This window comes from Balaenoptera ricei, chromosome 3, assembly GCF_028023285.1.
Source record: "Balaenoptera ricei isolate mBalRic1 chromosome 3, mBalRic1.hap2, whole genome shotgun sequence".
Taxonomy (NCBI): domain Eukaryota; kingdom Metazoa; phylum Chordata; class Mammalia; order Artiodactyla; family Balaenopteridae; genus Balaenoptera; species Balaenoptera ricei.
Genome location: NC_082641.1, coordinates 179,274,580 through 179,301,696, shown reverse-complemented (window position 1 = coordinate 179,301,696; position 27,117 = coordinate 179,274,580). Strand labels below are relative to the sequence as shown.

The 27,117-nt window shown below is 52.7% G+C and overlaps 1 protein-coding gene and 1 non-coding gene across 2 annotated transcripts; one reads left to right on the top strand and one right to left on the bottom strand.

Annotated features, from left to right (window-relative positions):
* Positions 1–331: 331 nt before the first annotated feature.
* Positions 332–27,117, top strand: CHAF1A (chromatin assembly factor 1 subunit A). Its single transcript, XM_059919883.1, has 15 exons — positions 332–526; positions 3,204–3,254; positions 4,544–5,409; positions 10,955–10,996; positions 13,544–13,773; positions 13,932–13,992; positions 14,481–14,549; positions 16,992–17,218; positions 17,741–17,909; positions 18,069–18,149; positions 18,586–18,678; positions 19,418–19,670; positions 20,322–20,812; positions 25,975–26,071; positions 26,642–27,117. The coding sequence occupies exons 1-15, from the start codon at positions 475–477 to the stop codon at positions 26,740–26,742; spliced, it is 2,883 nt and encodes a 960-aa protein (XP_059775866.1). The 5' UTR covers positions 332–474; the 3' UTR covers positions 26,743–27,117.
* On the bottom strand, positions 2,096–2,219 carry LOC132364210 (small nucleolar RNA SNORA28). The gene has a single exon (XR_009502756.1). It is a non-coding gene; the product is annotated as a small nucleolar RNA SNORA28 (small nucleolar RNA).

Below are 27,117 nucleotides of genomic sequence, written 5' to 3'. Positions count from 1 at the left end.
ATCGCAGCTTCAGGTTGCCACCGGCGCCCTACGTAAAGCATTTCGTCATGACGTAGAGCCTGACCCTCCCTCCTCCCAGAGACATAGCCCTTGAGCTCAGCCAATCACAGTGCGGGGCTCTCAACTTGACACCACCTACCGCCAATCGCAGGGCGCCTGCTCCCTGCCAACGACAGGCGGCCGAGAAGAAGCCCCGCCCACCGCGGGAATATCAATAGGGGAGCCATGGGAGCAATGGAAGCCTCGGCTCTCGCGAGGATGCTCCCTGAGCTCCCCTCTTCCCGAGGGGGACCGTCACGTGACTCGGCATCACCCAATCCGCGCGTGGGCCGCGGGGGTCGCCGCGGTTCCCGCCAAATACGAGCGCGGCGGCCGCGGCAGCAGCGGCGCGGGCGGGAGGGCGAGCAGCAGCGGCCGCCTGAGCGGAGCCCGCGCCTCCGCCGCCTGAGGGGAGCTCGAGACGCCGCCGGGGCAATGGTGGAGGAGCCGGAGTGCGGGGCGCCGGGCGCCCGCGGAGCGGCCGCAGGTCGGTTCCGGCCCACGCCGAGGGGAAGGGGGGGCGCGGCGCGCGGCCTGTGCGGGCTGAGGCGGCGGTTTGGGGGCCAACGGGCCTCCCGGCCCCGGGCCCGCTCCTCCCCGCCTGGCGTTCGGTCCGTGGAGCCGTTAACAATCCCGAGGAAGGGCCTTGCAGTTCGAAGGGCACCCTCCTTGACGTTATTGTTGCAGCCGCAACCATTTTTTTTCCGGCACTTTTGCGTCCGTTTGTCCTTCCAGAGCGCTTTGCGGTGACGGGTGTGTGTGTGGCCAGGAGGGGAAGCTGAGGCCCAGGGAGGCGAAAGGGCCGGGTTTGCAGGTTACCGAGTGTGTTTGTGTCCCCTGGACAAGTTGGACCCTGCAGCGGTCCTGTGGCCGGGTGGGGAAACTGAGGTCCGGGGTCACACGGGCTCGAGGACCAGAACAGCTGCGTCTGCGGGTCAGGGCCAGCCCAGGTAAGCGGCCCGGATGGTAGGGGTCTCGGGTTCTTGATGCTGCCGGATATGCATGGTGAAGACCTGTCTTTCTGCTTCCTGTGTCTTGGGAGGGGGCTTTCTGGCGCCTGGCAGGGCCCCAAAACGTGGGGTGGTGAACCAAGGAAGACCAGACGGGTTGTCTCCTCTGCTTGACTCCCATTTTACCCCCAGCACTTGGCACAATGCCTGGCACATAGTAGGTGCCCAATAAAGATGGGTTGGTTGAATGAATTAAGGGTTGGTAGGGACATCAGCTAGTTTAGTTCAGGGTTTTTCAACCTCAGCACTACTGACATTTGGGGCCATCCTGTACGCTGTAGGGTGTCGAGCAGCATCCCTGACCTCCACCCATTAGGTCTCAGTAACAACCTCTTCTTCCCAGTTGCGACAACCAAAAATGTATCCGAGGCATTGTCAAGGGGCCCTCTAGCTGAGAACCACTGTGCTAATTGTTTCCAGACTTCGGGATTTCAAAGAGACATAGAATTCATATAAATAAAGTTGGGACTGATTGTCATTTGACCCATTAATCATGTTTAATTAAAAAATTTTAAAAGCACCATCTGTTTTGACCATGCACCATAAAAGGGAAGGATGTTTTAATGCCAACTAAAATTAAGAGGGATATAATCTCAGGATAAAGAGCAGTGGTAAGTTTATACAGAAGTGTTTGTTAATTTGTATGTGTACCTTTGAACAATCTGAATCCCTGGATGGGATCCCTTTTTATGTCGACCTGAGGTTGCTTCTGGGCCCCGGGTCACCTCTGTTCCACTTGCATCAAAGCTGGTGACTCAGGGCCATGCCAATAAATCCTTGTGGTTGTCCTAAAAATAAATTTAAGTGGCTAAAGATTATGTATCCTTCAGCTGACGGGAGGAAATCCATGTTTTTGGTAACTGAAAACTTGAGAATGATATTATCTTGAAATAGGTAGAACGGAAATGTGAGCCTCTGGGTACTTTTCTTATATTCCAAGCTTGGAAGTGGGGAGAGCAGCTTCATCTAAGGGCAGCTGAGTTTTTTAAAAGGCCCTGATCTGCTTTTATTTATTTATTTATTTATTTTTAATTTTTTTTATTTACACTGTTTAAGTCTATATAACGGCTTGTCTCACAGAGAAGAGAACACCAGAATAGGTTAGACTTTCTTGCTATAGCAAGCTCAAATTGTGTCAGAGTTTTGATCATCTGCCACAGAGTGTTGCTTGCATCCTGATCTGCTTTTAAAAAATACTCACTTGTATGTATCTTTTTAAAAAAAAAAAATGTAGATTGGCCAAAATAACTAAATTAGACTTTTCCAAGCCAGGTCTAGCGGGTGTCAGCTTCTAAACTTATTCTAGCCATTTGAAGATATTTATCCAAAGATTTGGTTCTATTTATAGTCATTTCTGCATCAGCTTTGTTATTGTGATGCTTTTTTTGAGATTTTTTGTGTGTGCGTGCAGGAAAACATTCTCCCTTATCACTTCTTGACAGCACTTCAGCTCCAGCTTGGCAAGCTTGAAATGCTTTAAGATGTATTACCTTTTATAAACTCTGTTTTGAAAGAAAATAAGCCCTATTCTAATTTTACAGATTTGTTGGTGGGGAGGGCTTGGTTTGGAGGAGGATGATTTGGGTTCATATGAATGGTGAAATCAGTGATACAATGTTTTCTCTCATCTCTACTTTTACTCAGTCTTCTTTTCATTGTCCCTGTTACTGTGTTCATTGGTTTTCCACTATGTGCCAGGCCCTGAGCCCGTGCCACAGGTACAGTGTGGAGCAAGTCTCCCTGCTGTCATAAAGCTGGCATTCTGATGGGGGAGGGGGGAGACATAAACACAGAAGTCTCAGAGTGATAAGTGCTCAAGGAAAATAAAACGAGATGTGACGGTGTCCAGGGCAGAATTTCTCAACTCATTATCATTTTTGGGCCAGATAATTCTCTGTCGTGGGGTGCAGTCCTGTGTGTTGCAGGATATTTAGCAGTATCCCTGTCCCCTACCCACTAGATGCTGGTAGCGCCCTCTCTCCAGTCATGACAGCCAGAAATGTCCTTAGACGTCACCAAATGTTCCTGGGGAGGTGGGATTGGGGGCGAAATCAGCCACACTGGACAACCACTTTGTACACAGTAGGTACTGCATGTGTGTTTGCTACTTCATTTCCAGCATTTAATAACTTACCCTTTGACACTTATTCACAGCCATGGATTGCAAAGACAGACCAGCTTTTCCAGTCAAGAAGTTAATACAAGGTAACTTTCTGGGAATGGGTTAAATATTTGTTCCTGGTTTATATCCTTCATTGTCCTCTCAATTATATTTTCCATTCCCCTTGAGCAGAGGCCATCTCTTGGGGTCCCCAGCAGAAGTCTCCAAGGGGCTGAAGGGGAGAAAACAGTTGCATCTTAACAACTGGAAGCTGGGAAACCCGTTTCATTACACTGCTGTTGCCAGGAGGATATCCAGAGTTTGCTGCCCTTACAGTTGGATTTCTCTACTCCAGCACTATTGACATTTTGTAATGTTTTTGTCATGGGGGGCTGTCCTGTATACTGTGGAGAGTTTAGCAGCATTCCTAGCCTCGTCTCCCAAGTCGTGACAACCTTTAATGTCTTCAGACATGGCAGGCACAGCTGCCCCTGGTTGAACAGCGTTTTACAGGAAGTGTCCCCAAATCCTTTCGTGTAAAAAGGGGACTGGATTTACCCTTAGGCCAGGTTAGTGGCTGGACTGTATAAAAAAGGATGGTTTCTGGTTTTCAAAGCTTGGTTACCTGGTTCCCCTGTAGCAGTTTGCCTTCTCCTGTGTCAACTGATAGCAGGTTTGGTGTTGGTGGGAATCATATGAAGGGCAACCATCTTCTGAGGTTAAAGAATTAGGGGCAAACCGTAGAATCCAAGAGCATGATAATTTTATAAACTGACCAAAAACAGGCTTGTTTGTTGAGTCTATTACATTAGAAAATAGTTAATAAGATGTTTGGGCATTTGAGTACATGTGGACTCCATGGGAAGTCACTCACCTGAACTTCCTCACTCTCTTGAGGTGTTGCTGTGTATCTCTTGGGACCAGCCAGAAGGCTGGCATGCAGTGGGAGGGTACTTGTTTCATTGGCAAGAAAAGCTAACAGCTTGGGATGCTGGGAGAAGAATGAAATCTTTCCGCAGATGGATCTATCTCTTTCGCTCTTCAGAGCCAGATGCACTTATCTTCAAATGAGATTTCCACCCATAATAAATAACTTTGGAATTTGAACTGAATCTCAAACAGATCAGAAAGTGTCTTCTCCTTTGAAATTCTTGCAATGTCCCCGCTATGAAAGCTTGTCAGTTTTTGTTTGTTTGTTTGTTGCTTTTGCTTTTAGTTAGGGTGTTGGAAAAGTACATAATGAGAAGATAACCCCTTTTTAAACTTTAGAAATTCCCTTCACCCCCAAGCACAGCAAGGTCGATTACTCATTGAGCACGTGGAATATTAAAGCATTGATTGTCACTCTTCACACCCTTACTCAACATACGGCCTCCTTCTCTTTTGGTTTCAGCTCGTCTGCCGTTCAAGCGCCTGAATCTTGTCCCAAAGGAGAAGACGGACGACGGGTTGGACGACATGGGGGGCGCTCAGGGTGCTCCTGTGCAGGGTCACGTCCCTGATTTAGAGACCTCTTTGGACCACTTGGAGGACAACTGTCACATGGGCTCCGACATAGATTTTAGGCCAAAACTTGTCAACGGGAAGGGCCCCTTAGATAACTTTTTAAGAAGTCAAGTCAAAACCAGTATTGGCCAGACTGTGGTAATAAGCGATTTGACGGAGGACTCGAGTGACCCACCGGACGGCACCATGGGCCACGATAAGCTAAATTCTGCAGCCTCTCCCTCCCAGGAGAATGTAAACAGGGTCACAGACGAAGCTGGAGATGACAGGGGGCTGCCAACGGTCAGTCAGAAGGACGAGCTGGCGTTTCCCGAAGAGGCCCTTTCAGACCTCCCGTGCAAAACAGAGGCGGAGGGTGCTGACTCGGGGGGCGCGGAGAGGAGGGGACTCGCACAGAAGGGCTCGCCCCAAAGCTGCCCTGAGCTGACCGGTGGCCTGAGAACGTGCTCCGAGAAGGACCAGGACGGCTGGAGCGGGGCCAGGGGCATCCTGTTCAAGGGGAAGGTGCCTGTGGTTGTCCTGCAGGATATCCTGGCTGCCAGACCCCGAGCCAAGTCTCCTCCTGCCACACCTCCGGGCCAGGCTGTGCCCTCCGAGAGCGAGGCGCTGGAGTCCAGCCCCGAAGAGGACTCTGTCCTGAGCCATTCGTCCCTGAGCTCCTCCTCTCCCACCAGCTCACCCGAGGGGCAGTCTGCGCCCGCCAAGCAGCACAGCAGCCCTAGCCCCCTCCCCGCCTCCACACCCGTCCGCAGAGTGAGTATCTCCCCCGAATCAGTGCCGTCGGAATCCAGAGGCTTCTGGGTATGGCCCCTCACTCTTCACCCAGGGACACTGTGTCCCCCAGATGGCTAGTGGCCGAGCAAGTGGTGCCGGAGACCAAGTCCTGTGACTTTCCAGCATCGAAAGCCATTGGGGTGTTTGGTTGTGTGTACGTTGCGATGTGCTGATGGTTCTGTGAGTCGCTGGTGTGTCGGTGCCATCCTGGTAGCCCTGTTCACACCTAATTAACGGTGCTGGTCACCTCAGCCACTTTAGTGACTAACGGGTGTAAGCGGGCGGCTGTGACCCTTGACTCAGCCTTTAGCTTCAGCTCCCTGCATGCCTCCTGTTCCAACACAGACTCGTAGGGCCGTTGCTGTCAGTAAGCAGTCAGTAAGTGTTGGTGGAGAGACCCCAAGACGGCAGGAAGAATAAAACAGGGGCATTCTTTAGGGTCAGCTCTTGTCAGCACGGCCTGCCCATCTTAAAAACCTCACCCAGAATGGCGAGAACAGGAGAGTCCTGGCACCATGTTTAAGGACCTGGACAGGTGACTTTGGAAATGCCTGTTTCTGTTACTGGCTTCCGAGCGGCACAGTGGCCGATGTCTCTGTTCTCACCTGTCCTTGAGGTCCTGTGGGTAAAACTGATAGAATCAGTCAAGAATACCAAAGCATAGTGAACAGTGTTCTTTGGTTTTTTTTGGTTTTGTAGCACTTGTGTTTGTTCACATCAGGCTTTCACATAAGATTGGATCCTGGGGTGGGTTGTTCATTTGCTAACTGTACCTGCTTAATCTGACCATAAACCACCAACCTTGACTGCTTTCTAAAATTCGATCTCTAAGGGACTAGTTATTTTTCTAGATGGTTCCATTTCTTGTGTTTTACCTCCTTGAGATTGGAGAATGGGAAAAATGGCTTCCTCTTTAGGTACACAAAATATCAATCAAGAGTGGGGTCGTCTTTTTTCCTTCTAAGTTTCTAAATGTGGCAGACTGACATACTCATTTTTTAAACTTTCATCTGAGCTTTTACCCAGACTCAAAATCCGAGTTTGAGTCCCTTGCTGTCAGCCATCTTGTTCTGTTCTGTCCCTCCCGTTGCTCAGAATCCTTCCAGACTGCTGCTGCTGCTTTGCAGAGCTACTTTGTCACATGACTCATGACAGCCAGTGAACCTGGAGAACAGGACATGTACACATGTTTCTATTCTCCTTAATAGCTTCATTTTTTTTTAAGTTTGTTTTTATGCCCATAGCCAAGCCTGAGGACTGGGAAGCCATGCAATTGGGCCTTGTCACAGAAGAGTGTTACTTCTTGTCCGCTGGCCTGAGTGGCCATGCAACATCTGAGCACGTGAAACCAAGTGTGCTGCGTTTAGGAAATCCTGCCTCTGAGAGGCTCAATCTGGCTCTGAACACAGGCTTGGAGTTTTGAGATGTTCTAGAAGACAGTGTTACCACACAGCTTGGCAGATAATTCACACTGCAGGTGGCGAAGCCTTCAGGACCCGCCGCCACCCAGCCTGTGGCAGGAAATCGCCCCAGTCACCCACAGGATGGGAGTAGAGCCCCGTGACTTTGGGTGACAAGACAGGTATGAGAGCGAAATGGAATGACCACCAGGAGGTGCCTGAGGGCCTGGCGGAGGCAGCCCACCTCCAGCCTCACACACTCAGCTTTCCAGTTTAGCTTCTCACCTTTCGGGAGTGCTGGATTTCCTGGTCGGTTGGTTGGTTTCATGGTTGGTACCTGACTTTCACACCTTTCCCTGCTGTGGGCCCAAGTTTTTCCTGACCCCTGTGACTGTGGGGAATACTATTGTTCTTCCGTTTTCCCTCTCTGTCTCCTCCTCCTCCTCTCCAGACTGTAGGCAGACACTTGTTGAAGGCTTACAGATTGTTTCCTATTACCATGTCATGTGTGTGGTTTTTATTGGGCTCCGTTAGTTCTGGACTTGGAATTGTAAAATCTCTGCATTTGGAACCCCTAAGCATTTGCTGGTCCTCTGTTTTGTGTGTGTGTGTGTGTGTGTGTGTGTCCTGAGAGAGCTTTGTTTCATTTTTGTTTTTTAATAAATTTATTTATTTATTTTTGGCTGCGTTGGGTCTTCGTTGCTGCGCGCGGGCTTTCTCTCGTTGCGGCGAGCAGGCGTCTCATCGCGGCGGTTTCTCTTGTTGCGGAGCACAGGCTCTAGGTGCGCGGGCTTCAGTAGTTGCAGCACGCAGGCTCAGTAGTTATGGCTCGTGGGCTCTGGAGTGCAGGCTCAGTAGTTGTGGCACACAGGCTTAGTTGCTCCGCGGCATGTGGAATCTTCCCAGACCAGGGATCGAACCTGTGTCCTCTGCATTGGCAGGCAGATTCTTAACCACTGCGCCACTAGGGAAGTCCCTGTTTTGTTTTTAAAAGTACTTCCAGGTATCTAGAGAGTCCGACTTTGAAAAACAATTTAGGAACACCTTTTTGAGATAATCCAGGGTCTCTTGATTAGCCAGAATGTGGCTATTTGTCATCAGAGCTTTTTACCACCTAGGATAGAACCATTTCTCCAGTTTGTTTGCAGTTAGATGTGTAATTCAGCCTACATTATTGATGACTCAAGATTATTGTTCCGTAAAGGATTGTGTGGATACGGTGGTGTTATTGGAATCTATGGCTTGCCTCTGTACAGACGCTGGAACTGTTTCCCAGGTAATTTAAATTATACAAGTATTAAATTCTCCATGTTTAAAAAAGATCACTGAAACACTGCAGCCCCCTTTGGCTTTTTTCTGTCCCCCAGGTTGCCACTATCTTCATCTTATATTTCTCTGTGTGGTGTGTATGTGAGAGATCCCTAGGAATAAACAGTATCATTTTTGTTTCTTTACATGGGCCGTATAGTGTAAATATGTTTCTTTTTCATTCCAGGGTGTCTTAGCAATTTTTTACATTGGGATGGGAAAATCTCTTTTTAACTGCTGTATCATACGTTGATGGTCCCGTGATGGTGTGGATAAACTGCAGTTTGCATAGTCATTCTCCTTGATGGATATTTCTGTTGTCTCTCATTCTTGGCCTTGACAGACAGTAATTGTCATGAGCTTCCCCAAGTTGTTAAGTGGAACTGCAGGCTCACAGGAACGGGCGTGTCAGGTTTTGCCTGCTCTCAATCCCCACATGCCTGGACCAGTTAGGGTCGTGTCTCCCCTCCGCCTGGTGTCCCTCCCCTGCTGTCAGGTTTCTAGCTGCTGCGGGGCCTGTCCACAGCCACCTCTCCTCCCCTTCACTTACTGCTGCTTACTTGCTCTGGGCCTAGAAATTAGACCTCGTTAGGTATCACATCAGAGTGAGTGGGCCCTAGGATTCTCCCAAATAAAGTGTAGGAATTTTACCTCACAGACATGGTTATATCTGCCTTGACTCTTTGGGGTAGTTGATGTGTGTGTTTCATCCTCATTGTGGAATCCTGGATCTTGGTTTTTGGTAGCTCAGTTCCAGGTTGGTAAAATGTGTGGCCTATATTTTGAGAGAGTTCTATAAATACTTGGGCCAGAGGTCAAGAAGATTAAAATTATATCTGTTCAGTAAGGTCTATCTGAGTGCCTGGTAAAGCAATAGAGATACTAGTTTTAAATAAAATCGTAACTGCTCTGGTTGTTGGATATCGTTAAGGCCAGCTCTTGGTAGTCATGTCAACTCTCTCATTCCTGGACTCACAGCAAAGGGGAAGATTGTAAAAGGCACTGATTCTGCAGCTGAAATTCAACAACAGATGCGTCTTGCTCCCCAAACACCCTCATATAGCTGTCTGGCAGTCACATTTGGTGCTACCATCTTTAAACACAAAGGACAACGATATAGACACAGCACCTTACAAGTCCTGCTGTTAAATCCTTTCTTGTGGGGCTCAAGTCCGCAGGCTTGGCAGGCCAAGTGGATGCTGGAGAGGCAGATGCTTTTTCTTAAGCCCTTGGTAAGACGGCTTTGGCGTTTCTGTGGGCGCCTGCGCAGTGAGGTGGGATTGAGCATTCTGCCAATCACATGGCTTTCACATGACGGTGCGCGGCCCTCTCCTGAGGGAAGGCTTAGTCCAGAAAGGACTCGGTGCATCCTGAGTAAGAAGGATGTCTTAATCTGTAGTTTTCTTTGGTAGGAAGTCTTAGGGCGAGGCTTTCCTAGATAGAGGAAGCACTGTTTTTACATAGTTTTGTTGGCATGTCAGACAATTTCAAGAGAAATGGGCTTTCGGTTTTTCAGCTCGTCTCATTTTCTGGCTGCCTCCTCAAGTCTAAAATGAGCCCGGGTGGGTATTTCTTTCCAGCCTGAATTCTCCCCATTGGTCTTCCATGCAATGAATGGTCTGTTCGCCAGGATTCCCCGCTCTGGAGGTAGCTTAGGCCAGTAGCCTGGACTCCTTGTGTGTATTCCTACCTGGGACCATTTAGCCAGCACGGCGAGGGAGTCCAGCCGTGTGTCTTGGTCAGTCCTTGTAGTGGTCAGTCCTTGTAGCCCATGCTCAATTTGAAGCAGGACGATAGAGAATGCTGTGCTCTAGAACACAGGGGTTCTAGACCAGATTGCCACCTCTGGCCAGCTGACCTTTCTTCCTGGGCGTTTACTCTGTGTTCTAAGAAGCAGGGCTGTGCTGGGCAGGGGGTACAAACATGGGAATCCAGCCCGTACACGTGTCTTACTTGACTCACGGGGTGTTGATTTGTAGACATTACAGGCAGACCTTGGAGATAATGCGGATTTGGTTCCAGACCCCCACGGTAAAGCGAGTATCACAATAAAGTGAGTCACGTGGATCTGTTGGTTGCCTGGTGCATATAAAAGCTATGTTTACACTATACTGTAGTCTGTTTAGTGTGCAATAGCATTATGTCTGAAAAAAAGCACATACCTTAATTAAAAAATACTTCACTGCAAAAAACGCTGTTGTCTGAGCCTTCAGCAAGTCGTTATCTTTGCAATAGTAACATCAAAGATCACTGACCACAGATCACCATGACAAGTATAATAATGATGAAAAAGTTTGAAATGTGAGAGTTACCAAAATGTGACACAGAGACACAAAGGGAGCAAATGCTGTTGGGAAAATGGCATTGTGTTGGTGTGCCTGTACTCACACAGGAAATTTCCACTGGCAGCCTCTCCGGGGAGAAGCAGAAGGGGCAGCAGCAGTGCTGGGCTGCGTGCCTGTAAGACTCCGTCCTCTGTGGCCAGGGCGCCTCCTCTCCAGGTGCCTACAGACCTACCACTCTGTGTCTCCCTGACACCAAGGCCCCTGGCTGTGGCTTCTTATTTCCAGCTTGGCCACCTACGTTTTTTGGTTATCTGCCTCCCGGTCTCCCCTTTTATCCCCACATGCGTTGGAGTTTATGACCCAACTAAGAAGTTTTGGTTCTGTTTGCTGGAACTGGTCACCCGGAAAGGTTTTCACTGTTGTTGTTTTACATTGTTTCCTCCTTGCCCTCCCCAAGGACTGTGCAGTATGTTAAACGTGTTAAAGTGATTGAAACAACCTGTGTTTACAGATCAATGTCTTTCCTTTCAGATAAGTAAGAAATTGGTCAAAGGCTCTGCAGAGAAGAACAAGGTGAGACTGCAAAGAGTAAGACATGTCCCATGAAATAGAAAGTTCCCCTGATGCGCTTTTTGCAGTAAATAGGAAACAAAGCCCTTTGCCCTTCTCTGGCCCCGTTTTCACCCTCCCCTGCTTGTTCTGAGCATTATTTTGATTCTTGCTTCATTTTGCATAACTGGGCCTCGTGCTTATGGGTTGCATCATTTTTAGGTTGTTGAATCCTAAGGTTTTGCACGTAGGCTTTTCTAAGCTCTTATTATAATTAGTACTGACTGTCATAATAGTTGGGCAGCCCCACTGTAGTTTAAAATTGCCTTAAAAATAACCCAGTGGCTCTCCCTGCGCCCCAGCCTCCTATGCGCATAGATTGAAGTTCCATCCCTTCCCAGGCGCTGTACCGTGGTGGCCCCTACATCAGATGGGTGATTACTGTTTAGTGGTTCCCTGCTGAGTCTTCCATTCTGTTATCTGGAGGTCACCACGTTTCACACCCAGCAGTGCAGGGACCTTCTTCCTTACTGGATGAATTGCAGAGAAGGCCATGGCCTTCTTCCCCGACCAGCTCACGGAAGGGGCGCCGATGACAGTTGGCTGTGCGCTCACCAGGCATTTCCTGTGCCGTCTGCCTTATGGCTGTGTTCGATTTTTGTGGGTCAGATTTTGATGGCTTTTTTAGAGTTTATCTCATTCTTCATTGTAGTTTCAGAGATGGGCACCTGCGGGGCGGGAGTGGGGAGGGCCTGATTCCAGAAGCCTCCTGTCCTCGTAGTTAGCAGGGGGAGACTCCTCCTCACCACCCGGCACTCGCGGCTGGTCTCGTTACTCAGTTACTCGATCCAGACCAGCCCCTTCTTCAGGTATCCCACGAGTCACGTGCGGAGGGTACCTGGCAAGGACGTTCTCAGATCTCTACCAGCATGCCTCCATGGCTCTTGTGAAGCGAGCAAAGGTTGATCGGGGCAGAGGGTAGGATATTCTCTAGGGACACGGGCATGATCATAGGCCTGTACCAAAAGCTGAGTTGTCGGGCTTCTGCCAAAGGTGAGAAGCTCACCTTTGGTGGTTCCTGTCCTTGAGAATTACCCTGCGCTATGTTAGAAGGTAATGCCCTTCAGTCTGGGAGGTGAAACTTGTTTAAAATCAAAATTATATAATAACCCAGCGCCCCAGGCCACATACGAATTCTTTGGAATGAGGAGCTGATGTGATTAAAGGAGATGTTCCCACTTTAAAGAATATCCAAGAAACTAGCTGTTTCCTCCTGCTGGTGATGAAACGGCACTGCCGTAGTCATAGAGATCACTCTGGGTCCTTTCTTAACGTCTGACCTTTTCAGATCCCAAGAAATGTTTGTTCGTTTTGGGTTTTTTAATTAATTAATTAATTTATTTATTTATGGCTGTGTTGGGTCTTCATTTCTGTGTGAGGGCTTTCTCTAGTTGCAGCAAGTGGGGGCCACTCTTCATCGCGGTGCGCGGACCTCTCACTATCGCGGACTCTCTTGTTGCGGAGCACAGGCTCCGGACGTGCAGGCTCAGTAGTTGTGGCTCACGGGCTTAGTTGCTCTGCGGCATGTGGGATCTTCCCAGACCAGGGCTCGAACCCGTGTCCCCTGCATTGGCAGGCAGACTCTCAACCACTGCGCCACCAGGGAAGTCCCCGTTTTGGTTTTTTGAGAAATGGTTTTAAAGATAAAAAGAATTTTTTCTTTTGAGAAATGGCTGTAAAGATTTAAAAAAATTTTTTTTTGCTTTTATTTTTTAATGTGTTCTCATCTGCTCCTCACTGTTTTTTTTTTTTAAATAATTAATTAATTTATTTGGTTGCGCCGGGTCTTAGTTGCAGCAGGCAGGCTCCTTAGTTGTGGCATGCGAACTCTTAGTTGCGGCATGCATGTGGGATCTAGTTCCCTGACCAGGGATTGAACCCGGGTCCCCTGCATCGGAAGTGTGGAGTCTTACACGCTGCGCCACCAGGGAAGTCTCAGTTCCCCCCCCCCCTCGGTTTTTAAGACTTGCTCGTCAGGTTCCCCCTCCTTGTCTCATCCCACTCTCCCATTTCAAGAGAAAGAAAAGAAACCCTATTGTCTGGAATAGTTTTGGGGGGACGGGAAGGAAAATATTTTTGTTTTGAAGGTAGGGAAGCAAAACCTGTGGGTGTTTTTGTGTCTTTATTTCACCACAGCTTTCTGAGCAGATAAATGCAGTTCAGACCCAACAGCAGGTACCCGGTGTAGGCAGCCTAGAGGTGCTTACTTAATCTTTTTTAATTAAGTAAAAATTAACCCTCATCCCACGTTTGAAGACGGTGTCTTAAACGTATCTTACTTTGAATTGCCCAGAAGGTCCTGTGGCAGCCGGCTAACCCTCATCGCCTTTCTCATGACAAGGAAATGTAATGGACTGAAAATTCCCTTCTTTGTAAGGACGCCGACCAGCAGGCTGCTCCCGGGGCTGGTTCCTTCGTGCCTCCCCTCTGCTTGCGCACGGCCGCCCCCGGACGCCGGCGCGGCCCTTCGTGGCATCCGCGGGGCTGAGCTGTGGACCGTCTCCCGTGCAGGATAAGGAGCGCCTGGGCAAGCAGCTGAAGCTCCGGGCCGAGAAGGAGGAGAAGGAGAAGCTGAGGGAGGAGGCCAAGCGGGCCAAGGAGGAGGCCAGAAAGAAGAGGGAGGAGGAGAAAGAGATGAAGGAGAAGGAGCGGCGCGAGAAGCGGGAGAAGGACGAGAAGGAGAAGGCAGAGAAGCAGCGGCGCAAGGAGGAGCGGCGCAAGGAGCGCCAGGAGGCCCTGGAGTGCGTGCCCCGCCCCCGCCCCTCTCCCCTCCCCCCTCCTCTCCCCTCCCCCCTCCCCTCCCCATGCCGGCCTCGTCCCCGTCCGTCTCCCGGGGACAATTGCCGGGCATGGGCCGGGCCTGTGCTGGTTGGTGAAGCTGAGTTTTGATGTCTCTTAGGGCTAAGCTGGAGGAGAAGCGGAAAAAGGAAGAGGAGAAGCGGTTGAGAGAAGAGGAAAAGGTAGAATGTTCTCCCAGAACTTGCATCTTCCTGTGTGTTTGAGAAGCGGGGTCTTTTGCCTGATTACTGCTAGATTTCGGATGTCGTCCCAGAGGTAGTGGGAAGCGGGGCGGGGGGCCCAGGGACTGACACGTGCCTGCTGGCTTGACATCCCGGTCCTTCTGCAGCTCTGACCTTTTGAGACTGCCTGGTACCCACTTGTGGGTTTTGAGAGCTAACAACAAAATAATGCTTTCAATCTAAAAATGCTTGGGGTTCAGTTCTAGGGGCTTTTGCATGTTTTAAAACAGTTTCTCGGGATTTCCCTGGCAGTCCAGTGGTTAAGACTCCGTGCTTCCAATGCAGAGGATGCAGGTTTGATCCCTGGTGGGGGAACTAGGATCCCATATGCTGTGCGGCATGGCCAAAAAATAAAATAAATTAAAAAATAAAAAAATAAACAGTTTCTCTTCATTTCTTCCTCATCCTCCTCTTCTCTTACATTGCAGCGCATTAAAGCCGAGAAGGCGGAAATCACGAGGTTCTTTCAGAAACCAAAGACTCCACAGGCCCCCAAGGTGAGCAGCTGGCCTCCTTTGGCTTTACTTTTGGCCTTTGTCAGGCTGTTCCTTTTGAAAAACAAAAAGATGTCTTCTGACCCACTGGCTCTGCTTTCATCAAGAGGGGCCTCCGCTTGCCCAGGGAGCTTTGATCTCTGGTAGGGTCTGGAGGTTCGATATCTTGTCATTCACTATGTGCTCAAAAAGGCAAAAAGTGGCACGTTTGCTAAAACTGCCAAGCATTTAGAGGTTGCTTCGTCAACAGTTTTGTGCTGGGAGCCGTGTGGGAAGGTGTAAGGGAGGAAGACCCAGTCCTCACCCTCGGAGATTTTCTGCTCAACGTAGGAGACAAGGTTGAGCATAAAGCATGTGGGATTCAGCACAGGATTCTGCTTCCCCATCTGCCATCCGGTCACCTTCTAGACCATCCTTTGCCTGTGGAGACCCCAGACCTCCATCCCCCCCCTCCCTCCATGCTCCAGAGGTGTGACCCACCTCCTCTGATGCAAGGGTGTCCTTCCAGATCATTCTCTGGGTGCGTGCATCCCTTCGTATATTTGTGTATTTATGTAGGTAACAAATCATGAATTTATTATGTTACCGCTTTGTTCGCTTAGCCCTATCTTGGATTCTTGCCATGTTGGCCTCTCTTCATTCTTTTTCGTTGCTGCATAAAGTGTCGTGATGTGGGTGGCATCATGGTTGATATCCCCCTCCCCTGTTGATCCCCCCAAACGGTGCATGGATGTCACCTCTCGGGACGCGGACTTGCCACTATGTCCGGAGGACACAGCGTTGACAGAGTTGTATTTGTCATTGTCCAAGTGCCCTCCCAGCAGGAAATGCTGATGGACAGTCTCCCGTCCCCACAGTGCGTGAAAATACGTCCTCTCCGCCTACTTACTGCCAGCACTGGATGTGGCGAATTTTCTTACAACTGCCGACCTGACGGGTGAAAAATACGTATCTTTGTTTCACTTTGTTTTTCCTTGATTCTCAGTGCAGTTGAACATCTTTTCATCTTTGCTTGCCATTTTATTTCTTTTTCTGTGACTTTCCAGTTCCTGTTTCTTGCCCATGTTTCTGTAGGATAGGCTTTATCCCGTATCTCTGGCTCTTTATATAGTCTGGGTTTTCATTCTTGGTGGGGTACACTACACATACTTCCTTCAGTCCATTCCTTCCCCCTTGACTTGTTGATGGTATCTCGTACAGAAATTTTTCGTTTTAATGTGAACATTTTTATTCTTTTACTGTAATTGGCTTTTGCTTCAAAAGCCTTATGTATCCTGTGGTTACAGACATGTTCTAATTTTTTCCAGGTTTTTTTTTTTTTTAGCTTACGTTTTGTTTTTTTATGTTTAGTTCCTCAGCTTAGCTGGAATTCTTTGTGCCCGTGGATTCGGGCGTGGCCATAATGTTTCCCTGTACGGATACCTGATGTTCCCAGCAGCTGTTAGTGAGGAGAACAGTCTACTGGTTCTTGGCCTCGGCTGTGTGTTGGACTCACCAGGGAGCTTTAAAAATCACTGGAGCCTGGATCCCATCCCAGAGAATCTGATGGGCCTGGCTTGGGCATCAGGATTTTTAACAGTTCCTGGGTGACCCTGTCATGCGACCCACAATGAGGGTGCTGGCCTCAGCTGTTGTTTTCTTGCTGGGGTGAAAGGCTGGCCTTCTTATACCCAACCTCAGAGACGTACACGCTCCTCCTAACCCCCCATGTTGTCCTCACTTGCTGCCACCTTCGGGATCCGCTGACGCAGACGTTCACGATGCTGAAGGAGCTCCAAGAAGGGAACTCAAACCTACCAAGGTTGGGAATTTCTGGAGGTCCAGTGCTTAAGACTCTGTGCTCCCAATGCAGGGGACACAGGTTCCATCCCTGGTCAGGGAACTAAGATCCCACATGCTGCCCGACACCGCCAAAAAAAAAAAAAACCTACGAGGGTTTACCGAGGAGGATTCTTAGGACACAGACACCCGTGTTTCAGGTTTACGTCAGGCTTCAGCTCTGTTTCGAGTCATCTTGTAACAGTGTGGCGGGTCACTCTCCTAGGTCTCTGTTTGCTCATCAAGGTCTAATTATCTTTAAAAAAAAAAAATCCAGTGAGATCCGTCCTTTTCAGGAGTACTGATCAGCGAGTTCTGACAATGTACAGGGCCCTGCAGCCACCTCCGTCATCAAGATGTAGAGCATTTCCGTCCCCCCAGACGGCTCCCTCCTTCCACCACAGCCCTGGCAGCTGCCGACACGGTCTCTGGCCCTGTAGTTTCGCCTTTTCCAGAAACCCACTCAAATGCCATCAAGCAGCATGTGGCCTGTGTACGCGTCTCCTCTGACCTCCCAACCTGAACGACTCGAGAGCACCGGGCCTCGCGTCCAGCGGCTCCTCCTCACCGCTGCTGTGTGCGGGTCTGTCACAGTAGGGGTGCCATCACGCCCCTTCTCCATTTCAGACCCTGGCTGGTTCCTGTGGGAAGTTTGCCCCTTTTGAAATCAAAGAGCACATGGTCCTCGCCCCTCGCTGTCGGACCGCCTTCGACCAAGACCTCTGTGACCAGTTAGACCAGCTCCTCCAGCAGCAGAGCGGCGAATTCTCCTTCCTGAAAGATCTGAAAAGCCGGCGGCCCCTCAGGTCCGGACCCACCGTGGTTTGTAACCAGAACACAGACCTTTTTAACAGGTTAGTGCTGGTGGAGACTGCCGTTTGCCCGTTGGTGATGTCAGAGAGCCCCTGGGTGGCCCGGGCAGACCCCTGCATTCTGGTCGCTCCTGAGTCCTGTGGCCTTGGCTGGTCCTCTCCCTCCTGGGCCTCAGGCCCCAGACTCGGCTGCTTCACCAGACCTCTCTCTTCCGGCTTCCCCTGAGCCTCCGGAGTCTCCCGGGTGCAGCGGCTTCGCAGAAAGCCCTGCTTTGGAGGGTGGGCTGTGTGTGCCAGCCTCCCGGCAGGGCAGGGACATTCCCCCACTGTTGCCAGCTTACCCGTCACACGCCGCCTTGGTGCGCGCTGTGGGGCAGCTGCTGAACAGTCGGGCTTCTCCCTCTCCTCGCGCCAGGCCCCTGGAGTAAACGCTAGCCTGCCTCGGGGCAGGTGGTGCCGCCGCTTCAGGGCCGCCCGTCACGGCCCGCTGCCCTGGGGGGAGGACCGCTGGTGGTGGGCGGGCGCGCCACAGAAGGGCCTCTGAGCGGGGGTCTCTCCCCTCAGCGACGTGGTGATCGTGGAGAGCAGCAAAGTGGACGACGTCCCCGAAAAGAGGAGGTTTGGCAGGATGAAGCTGCTGCAATTTTCCGAGAACCACCGGCCGGCCTACTGGGGGACGTGGAACAGGAAGACGACGGTCATCCATCCGAGGGACCCCTGGGCCCAGGACCGGGTGAGCGTGCGGGCAGCAGCCCCTGGCCCTCTGCGCCTCCTTCCCAGTGCGCCCTTCTCCCTGGGCTCCGGGGACTCCCTGAGTGTTCTAGCCTGCGTGCGCCACCTTTCCCTTCCGCCCCTGAAGACGACAGTGACCACCGCGTGTTTGCCCCCTCAGGACCTCCTGGACTACGAGGTGGACAGCGACGACGAGTGGGAGGAGGAGGAGCCGGGGGAGTCCCTCTCCCACAGCGAAGGGGTGAGCGCGGCCGGGGGTGCTGCCGGCTTCCGGCGAGAGCCGCCATGGCCCGGGCCGGGCTCCCTCACACTCAGCGTCCGGGTTTACGGCCGTGCTGGGAAAACCTCAATGAGTGGCAGTAACCTGCCTGGCGGTGGACGGGGCGGCGTCCACCCGCTTCTGGATGGGCCTGCCTGCTCGCTGCCTCACCGAGGGACCCACCGCTCCCGCTGCTTTACGTCTGGGCCTTGCTCGTCTGTGTCCTGCCTGACCCCCACCCCCGCTGGAGCACGATGGGGCTGGGTCATGGGAGTGTGGCTGACCCTCAGGGTGTGCATAGGAGTGAGACTGGAAGCAGTAGGAGGCTTTTTCTTTCTTAGACGTTCACAGGTTAAGATTTTACGTGAAGCATGTGTTGTTTCCACACATCATGAACGTACTTTTCTCTCTTCTTGAGGACGACGATGATGAGGTGGGAGAGGATGAGGATGAGGACGATGGTTTCTTCGTGCCCCATGGGTACCTGTCTGAGGATGAAGGAGTAACCGAGGTGAGGGGTGAACGGGGAGGGGACAGGTCCGGAGCTTGGTGGCCGCCGACCTGGGGGTGGTGACATAGGTCTCAGCCCACCCCCACGGCCGATTCCGCGTGGACCTCGCTCCCCACAGCCTCAGAGGCTCAGCGCTCCCGCCCCCCCAGCTTTCTCAGTTCTGCCAGATGGTGGGACTGTTGAGGGAGCCATATCTAGGGCTCCGAAGGCCTGCCGGGTCATGGTGTGTGGGTAGTGGGGAAGCTGACAGGGCTGATGCCACTGCGGGAGTGACTTGTCTCAGAGCCAGACTTGCGGGGCCTGTGTTCTTCGTACGTTTCCAGCCAACGAGGCAGACAGGTCTCGTTGGGCCCGCAGTGTATCTGCCTTAGACAGTGGCACCAGTCTGGGGTGGGAGAGGGCTGGGCATGGTGATTTCAGCTTCAGGATCACATGTTAACCAGAAAACCCACAGTGGCATTAAGAGGCTTACTGGCGAGGTAATAAAAAATACCTGTGACTACCCAGGGATGGCCAGAGGGGGCAGATGCACCTGAGGCACCAAATGGGGGAAAGTGCCAGTTATCGTTCAATCCGAAAATGCCCTCTGCCCGTTTCATCACCTGTCGGGGGTTGGAAGCTGGGTGGGCGCCGTTCCTCGCCGGCCCGCCCCTGCACGTGCTCTCACTGCCCCAGAGGCTGGGATCACGGGTGCCGGGGAGAGGGACCCTGAGCGAGCGTCTGCTCTCTAACCTGTAAGGAGTGTGCCGACCCGGAGAACCACAAGGTTCGCCAGAAACTGAAGGCCAAGGAGTGGGACGAGTTTCTGGCCAAGGGGAAGAGGTTCCGCATCCTCCAGCCCGTGCAGATCGGCTGTGTCTGGGCGGCCGACAGGGACAGCGGAGCTGACCTGAAGGTGCTGCAGCAGTTCACGGCCTGCCTGCTGGAGACCGTGCCCCCCGAGGAGGAGCAGACGCCCAAGGCCTCCAAAAGAGAGAAGAGGGACCAGCAGAGTGAGTGCCGGGGACGGGTGGGGACGGAGGGCTCGGGCTCCCACCTCCTCCAGGCCCGGGGCAGGCAGGAGACTTCCTAGGCACGTGGCCTGGTAATTCAGAAGTTCTTCCAAAAAATAGCCAAAGCCAGCGCTTGTTGAGCACGTGTGTCCTTTCTGTGACACTCACGAGAGCAGTACGGGGCAGCCACTTCAGTCGGCCCGTTGGCCCAACCAGCACACACATCCCTAGCTCTTCAAAGCCTGGGAGGGCCCGCCACTCAGAAGGAGAACGTGAGGACTGTTACTAAGGAAACAGGCGCATGAAGTGAGACATGACAGTTTATCGCAACGAGTCCTGCCTCCTGAGGCTTGGGCCTCAGAATCTCTTCTGGAGCAAGTTCATGTGTCTTAAGTCCACCCATAAAAAGCCACCCGCACTAAACCTATTGTGGTTGGTCATTTCGTGATGTCAGTAAGCATTTTGCTGCTCACCTTAAACTTACATGGTGCTGTGTGTTGATTATATCTCAATAAGACCAGAAGGGAAAAAAAGTCCACCCGAAGCTGACCGTGTTTCTCGGCCTCGGTGACAGATTGGGGAACCCGGGTGCCACGTTTATTCCATCCCGCCCCCGAGTCTCATCCACCGTGTCCCCCCTCTCCCTGCCAGTCTTGGCCCAGCTGCTCCCGCTGCTGCACGGGAACGTGAATGGCAGCAAAGTGATCATCCGGGAGTTCCAGGAGTGCTGCCGCCGAGGACTGCTCAGCAAGGACGCCGGCAGCCCTGAGCTCAGCGCCGCCAGCCCCCCGAGCCCTGGCCCTTCCCGCCCACAGACCCCCACCACCGGCGAGGACACCGCCGTCCCCTCCAAGGCCAGGCTCAAGCGGATTATTTCTGAGAACTCGGTGTATGAGAAGAGACCCGACTACAGGATGTGCTGGTACGTCCACCCACAGGTGCTAAAGAGCTTTGCCCAGGAGCACCTGCCCGTGCCCTGCCAGTGGAGTTACGTCACCACAGTGCCCTCGGCCACCAGGGAGGACAGTGGCAGCGTCCCTGCCCCAGGGCCCAGCCAGGGGACGCCTGTCTCGCTCAAGAGGAAGTCGGCGGGCAGCATGTGCATCACCCAGTTCATGAAGAAGCGCCGGCATGACGGGCAGGTGAGACCCCGCAGCGGCTTTGTTATATTTAACAAACTTTCTTTTTAGAGCAGTTTTCGATTTACAGCAAAATTGAGGTGACAAAACTGACCAAAATTGAGGGGAAGGTACAGAGATTTCCCGTGTGCCCCCTGCCCCCGCCACGCACAGCCTCCCCCAGTATCAGCGTCCCCAGCCAGAGCTGTGCGGCAGTTGCAACTGATGAACCTACATGGACACGTCACTGTCACCCAGACTTCGTGGTTTACTAGCGTTCACCCTTGGTGCTGTGCGTCCTGTGGGTTTGGACAGATGTACGAGGACTTGTATCCAGCATTACAGTGTCATACAGAATAGCGTCACTACCCTAAAAACCCCCATGATCCGCCTATTTATCCCTCCCTCCCTCCAACCCCTGGCAGCCACTGATCCGTTTACTGTTTCCATGGCCTTCTTTCACTTAGTCGTGTGCCTTTAAACTTCTTCCCTGTGTTTTCATGGCTTGAGAGCTCATTTCTTTTTAGTGCTGAATAACGTTTCACGTCGTGGCTTTTATTTAGTTTTTGCACTCATTTAACACAGTTACTAAGCACTTGCTCTGCACTAGGTACCCTGCTAGGCCTTGTAGACAGTGGTGAGCAAAACACCATCTAATGGGAGACACAGACGGGGGTCGGTGGAGCAGACAGCCAGCCACGTGATTGCAGCCTGACAGCGCGTGGAGGAGGAAGCGCGTGGCCCCGTGGGGACACGTGTCGCGAGGGGCTTGCCCTCGCCTGGTGGTGGGCGGGCTTCCTGAGAGACGCTGGTCCCCAGAGTGAAGTCTCCAGTGCTGCCTGGACACCCAGAGGCTGGGACCCGAGCCTCAGCCTGGGTCTACGTTTGATTGTTCTTTCTCTTACTGGAATGTGGGCGTGAATGAGTCTCATCTTGTAGCTACTCTTACTGGAAACCTTGTGGTGTGAGTACTGGGTCCTCACTTTTTTCTTTTCAAAAGATAGATTTTATTCCTTTTATTTTATTTACTTTTGGCTGCGTTGGGTCTTCGTTGCTGCACGCAGGCTTTCTCTAGTTGCGGCGAGCAGGGGCTACTCTTCGTTGCGGTGCGCAGGCTTCTCAGTGCGGTGGCTCCTCTTGTTGTGGAGCAGGGGCTCTAGGCACGCGGCCTCAGTAGTTGTGGCTTGCGGGCTCTAGAGCGCAGGCTCAGTAGTTGTGGCTCACGGGCTTAGTTGCTCCGTGGCATGTGGGATCTTCCTGGACCAGGGCTCAGACCTGTGTCCCCTGCATTGGCAGGCGGATTCCTAACCACTGCGCCACCAGGGAAGCCTCTGATTTTTTAAAAATCTTATTGATTTTTGGCTGTGTTTTGGGTCTTTGTTGCTGCACATGGGCTTTCTCTAGTCGCGGTGAGCGGGGGCTGCTCTTTGTTGCGGCGTGAGGGCTTCTCATTGCGGTGGCTTCTCTTGTTGCAGAGCACAGGCATGCAGGCTCAGTAGTTGTGGCTCAAGGGCTTGAGAGCGCAGGCTCAGTAGTTGTGGTTCGCGGGCTTAGTTGCTCCACGGCATGTGGGATCTTCCCGGACCAAGGCTCGAACCCGTGTCCCCTGCATTGGCAGGCGGATTCTTAAGCACTGCGCCACCAGGGAAGCCCACCGGGTCCTCACTTGAGGCAGGCGTCTCACAGACCTAGAGATGTGGGGAGACTTGATTTTACGAGGAGGAGCTGGGTCTTCCGCTCACATCCCGGGCTCTCCTCGGGGGCGCTGCCACTCCAGGAGCCGCTGCTGAAGGCTGGGTGGTGACGGAGACAGAGGGGAGCCGGCATGCGCCCCAACCCCACCCCTGCCCCCCGCCCCCTGCTCCTCTGCTGTTAGTTAGTGTGTGGCCATCGGGGTGAGGAGGCCAGGGGGGTCGGGGTGGGGGGAACGGCTCTTGGAGTGACGTTTAGCCTTCTCCCTGAGGCCAGCAGACTGGTGAGGTCTCGGGTGCAACGTAAACCTGCTTCCTAAACTGTCACAGCAAGAGGGACCGTCAGAACCATCCGGTGTGGTCATGCCGGCTGTTCCTGCCGCTCCCCAGCCCCTGTCCCTGTGAGGCCTGTGGACACGGCTTGGTACTGGGGGAGCCCACCTGGTGAGGAGTTGGGGGCCCCAGCCCCACAAACACTTCCCCCCTGGGCCTCGACCCAAAACAATCCGTTATGTGTTCAAGCTGTGTTCAAGCCCCAGAGCCTTTTCACGGTCGATGTCATTAGCCAGACAATCTTAGCAGGACCGCGAGTGTGGCTGCTCTGGTTGAAACTGGCCAGAGAGCCCGTTTGAAAGGGGCTGGGTCTGGAAGACCTCCTTAGTGTCCTTATCCAAGCAGTGTTCGTGGGCTCCTACCCCCATCAGCCCTCCCTTAGATTCTCGCGAGACACAGCTGTCTTCCTGAGCCCCTCTCTGCTCTTCCTCTCCTGGTATGGCCATCCCCACGCGTGTTCATTGCCTGTGTTTCTCTATGTGGAAAACGACTGTTTAGCCCTTATTACTTTCCTCACGCCAGGCACTTGACGTGGATTCTTACGTTTCATTGGTGCTTCGTTGTTTACTGAGCTACCAAGAACGAGAAAATGCTCCCACATAAACTTGGTGTCCCTCCCCAGGTGAGAGGGGTTGATTCATGAGAGTCAGTGACGCCTTTCATCCCACAAGGCACACGTGAACAGCAGGCAGTGCGGCTTCTCCCCGTTCACAGGCCTTGAAGAGGCTCCGCGGTGTGGCGGGGACTCACGGAAGGCTACACAGCCGGTGGCTCTGGGTGTGCTGGCCCCAGCGGTTCTGATTCAGTGGGTGTGGGGTAGGTGTTAAGGTCTGCAGTTTAAAAGCCCCTTCTCAGGGAATCCCGTGGGAAGGCCCCAGGACCACAGCGTGGCCCAGCACAATGGGTGCATCTCGGGAAGGGAAGCTCAGAGCACCGGCTCTTCAGGGTGGTGGGGAGTCATCCCCGCTGCTCCTCTGAGTGCTCGAGGTGTGACACACTGCTTGTGACAACACTTGGTCCCCTGGAACTGGGCAGGCCTCAGGTATAAAGCCCCCTGCGTCACCTTAAACTCATGGGAGTTTGTCTCCAGCAACAGGAAGTCAGGAGCTTGTGAACATTGTCGTCCGGGGCCAGGCACCTCCTGTCGCACTCCCTCCTGCTTTAGTTTGTGGCCTTGTCTTCATGGTGGCAGAATGGCTGCTGCACCTCCAGCCAGCAAGACGAGGATGGCCAAGCCCACCCTGGGGAGGATTCCCGTTTGGCTGGAGGGGAGGCTGACTTCCACCTTATCTTTCTGGCTGGAATGCTCTGGCATAGCCACCCCAGCTGCAAGAGAGGCTGGTTCAATGAGACCTTGACTGACAAAATGCTGGTTGATTTGGAAGGGCGGGTGGGAGGATAGCTCTGGGTTTGCGTTGAGCAGGGCCTGTGCTGCACGGCGCCAGCATAAAGTGGGAGCCACGGGTGGTAGTTTCTGAGGTCAGGATTGGAAGAGGCCTGGGAGCACGCGGAATGCTTCCCCTTGCGTTTTCGTAAAGCCACTAACTGATCCTTCCACACGCTTGGCGGTAATTATTGCTAAACTATAAACGCATATGAGTAGTTTAGCTTGGGTTGGGCTTTTTCAATTTGTGGGAATTCGAAAATCTTTTCATTTAGAGTTCAAAGTAGCCATGCTACCTTACAGGTTTACAAGGTACCATGATCTAGTGAATCGAACAGGCTGAGGTCAGGTGCCAGTTCTGCCACCAAGTGTGTGTGTGGCCCCACGGCAGCTCAACCCTTCGGCCTTGGTCTTATTTTTACATGGGCAGGGGCTGCATTTGCCCTTTCCAGTCTCCATGCTTTGTGGTTCAGTGTCTTCCTACTCCGGAGGCTCACTTTCCGCCGCTGCACCCTCCCCTGCAGTAGTGACAGCAGCGTGGCGAGCTGTCCCGTGGCCCTCAGCTCAGCAGGACTCGGGGCGCCGTCCAGAACCCTCACTTCAGAGGCTTGAAACCTGTCGCGTACCTGTGGGGCTGTGGGCGGTGGTTCCTCCGAGATTTCCTCATTCATCTGCTCTTGGCTTCCTGTCTGGAGGGCCCAGGGGCTGGGGAGAGGTCTAAAGAGACACATCTGTCCCATCCCTCACCCGACCCAAACCAGTACCTCCAGGGCAGTGCGGGGGAGAGTAGCGCTGTCTGTTCGTCTTGGCCAGTCAGCTCTCTTGAAACAGGTAGCTGGAAACTGCCCACAGCGTCCCCAGTGGTGCCCCTGCCTGCCTGGGGCCATTCCTGCCTCGGTGGCTCCCAGCCCGAGGAGCCCAGCGTGGAGCTTCTACACTAGCACTGAGGGGGCTGTGAGCTTGAGCCCTGTCTGCCGGCCAGGCTGGGGAACCGTGGGCAAGGCGGACAGCCCTGGTGTGCTGTCGTCCCTTTTCCAGGCAAACGGAGACTTCTGTAGCAGAGGAGCTCCAGGAGTGTTTTGAGAAATAGCCTCCCCACGGAAGTAACCCCAACTCCACCGCCTCTGCTGGCTCTTTGTTCATGTACAGAGTGCGAGCCGCGTGTGGATGGGTGATGTATAAAATCGGTCCTGTTACTTTCCACAGTCTGTCTCTCTGTCCTCTCTGGTGGAAGCCAATGAAAACAGCCTGGGAATCTCACTGGAAATCCTACCCTCCGTAGAGCCTTCCCACCCCTCCCAACCCCTGTCCACAGGGTGCAGATGGTGTCCTCATGGGCAGAACTGGTCGGAGTCTCAATCAGAGGGAGAGAGTTAACCAAGCGTCAGGCGGAAGGGATGAAGCTGTTGGGCAGAGAAGGAAACACTGACCAACTAACTTCTCAGCCACTTAATGCAAATAATAATTCAGAGAAAGTGTGTGCTTTATCCATCTCTCTTTCAAACCAAACCAGAAACCCAGAGTTCTCATTCAAAAACAATAAACAAATTATTTTTGTAATCAGGTAAATAACAATGGGGGTAGTTTTCAGAAATCTGAACATAATTAGTTCATTTGAGAGAACTCCCCCAAAGTTTCCTTGGATCATAACCCATCAGACAGACTCCTCAAGATGGGTGGAGGAGGTCAGGAGTAGGGAAGCGGGTGGCGGGAGGGGCCACACCGTCCCTGTCTGCTGCTGCTGCCACTGCTGACGGCCGTGCGCCTTGTCTGTTCAGGTCGGAGCTGGGGACCTGGACGGCTTCCAGGTGGACACAGAGGAGGAGGAGGAGGAGGAAGGCGACTGTGTGATCATGGACATCTCGGATGTTGGGGGTGAGAAGAGTCCCAAACCCTCCTTTCCTTCAGGCTGGCAGGAAAGGGAAGAACGGTTACGGTCACTCTCCCGCTCGCCTCCTGTGACTAACGGGGACTGAGTGAGGAGGCCCTGGAAGGCGCTGGGCGGGCCGGTCTGATGGTGGTGCGGGCAGTAGGCTCCAGCCCAGGCCCTGGGCTGCCTGCCCTGGTCTGAAAGCTGCATTTAGGAAACCAGAGATCTGAAGGTTGGTGGTGATGAGCCGTGTCAGGGAGGGAGGGTCTGGGGTGGGGCGCCCGGCACTGGTGAGGGGCAGCCTCTGAACCGAGCTTCCCAGGGGCAGTGAGCCCCAGGCCGGCCATCCTCAGCAGCATGAGCTCCAGCAAGCCACTGGGCCTTGCCGCCCACTTTCCTCATCTTTGCCACGGGCTTCCCCTGCCCTGGAGGGTCAAGGGTAAAGCCGCTGGAAAGTGCCATGGAAGCACACGGGCTAGAGGTGGACACGGCCGAAGCTCTAGTGAGGATCGGGCAGCCTGCCCGGCCCCACAGTGGACACGGCAGCTGAAGCCCCTCCCTCTCTTGCTTTGCAGACATCCAGGCCCCGTGTGGAACCACTCCTGGAGCTGGGGGGTCTGTGGGAGTGGACACCAGTGAGAGCCTCGTGGCCTCCAGCTCGCTCGGCCCCTCCTGAGCGCCCCGACTGGCCTGTGTATGTACGTAGAATGGTTAGGGTATTTTCAATGCCTCTCAGATACTTGAAAGTCCCAATTCCTGTGTAAAGAGCACTTTGTCCTGCTTCGCAGACCTCCCTGGAAGTTTGGAAAGTTTTATATAGGATGCTTGATTAGTTCTTTTTGATATTTGTAAAAATTTCCCCCCCAAAGCTGCATATTATTCTGTCCCTTAATAAAGCATTATTGTGATGTGATGACCTGCACGGGGAAAGCCTGGTTGTGCTCTCCGTACCCCTGGCAGGCACTGTGATGAGATGCTTGTAAATGAATTGAAGCCCCTCGGGTGCGGTGTGGCGCCCGGACCTGACATGGATGTGTATAAACTATTGTCT

Coding starts and splice junctions, on each gene's coding strand:
- CHAF1A (XM_059919883.1), top strand. CDS start 475: ATGGTGGAGGAGCCGGAGTGCGGGGCGCCGGGCGCCCGCGGAGCGGCC. Junction 18,679..19,417: donor AGGATGAAGGAGTAACCGAG/GTGAGGGGTGAA, acceptor CTAACCTGTAAG/GAGTGTGCCGACCCGGAGAA. Junction 20,813..25,974: donor AGCGCCGGCATGACGGGCAG/GTGAGACCCCGC, acceptor TTGTCTGTTCAG/GTCGGAGCTGGGGACCTGGA.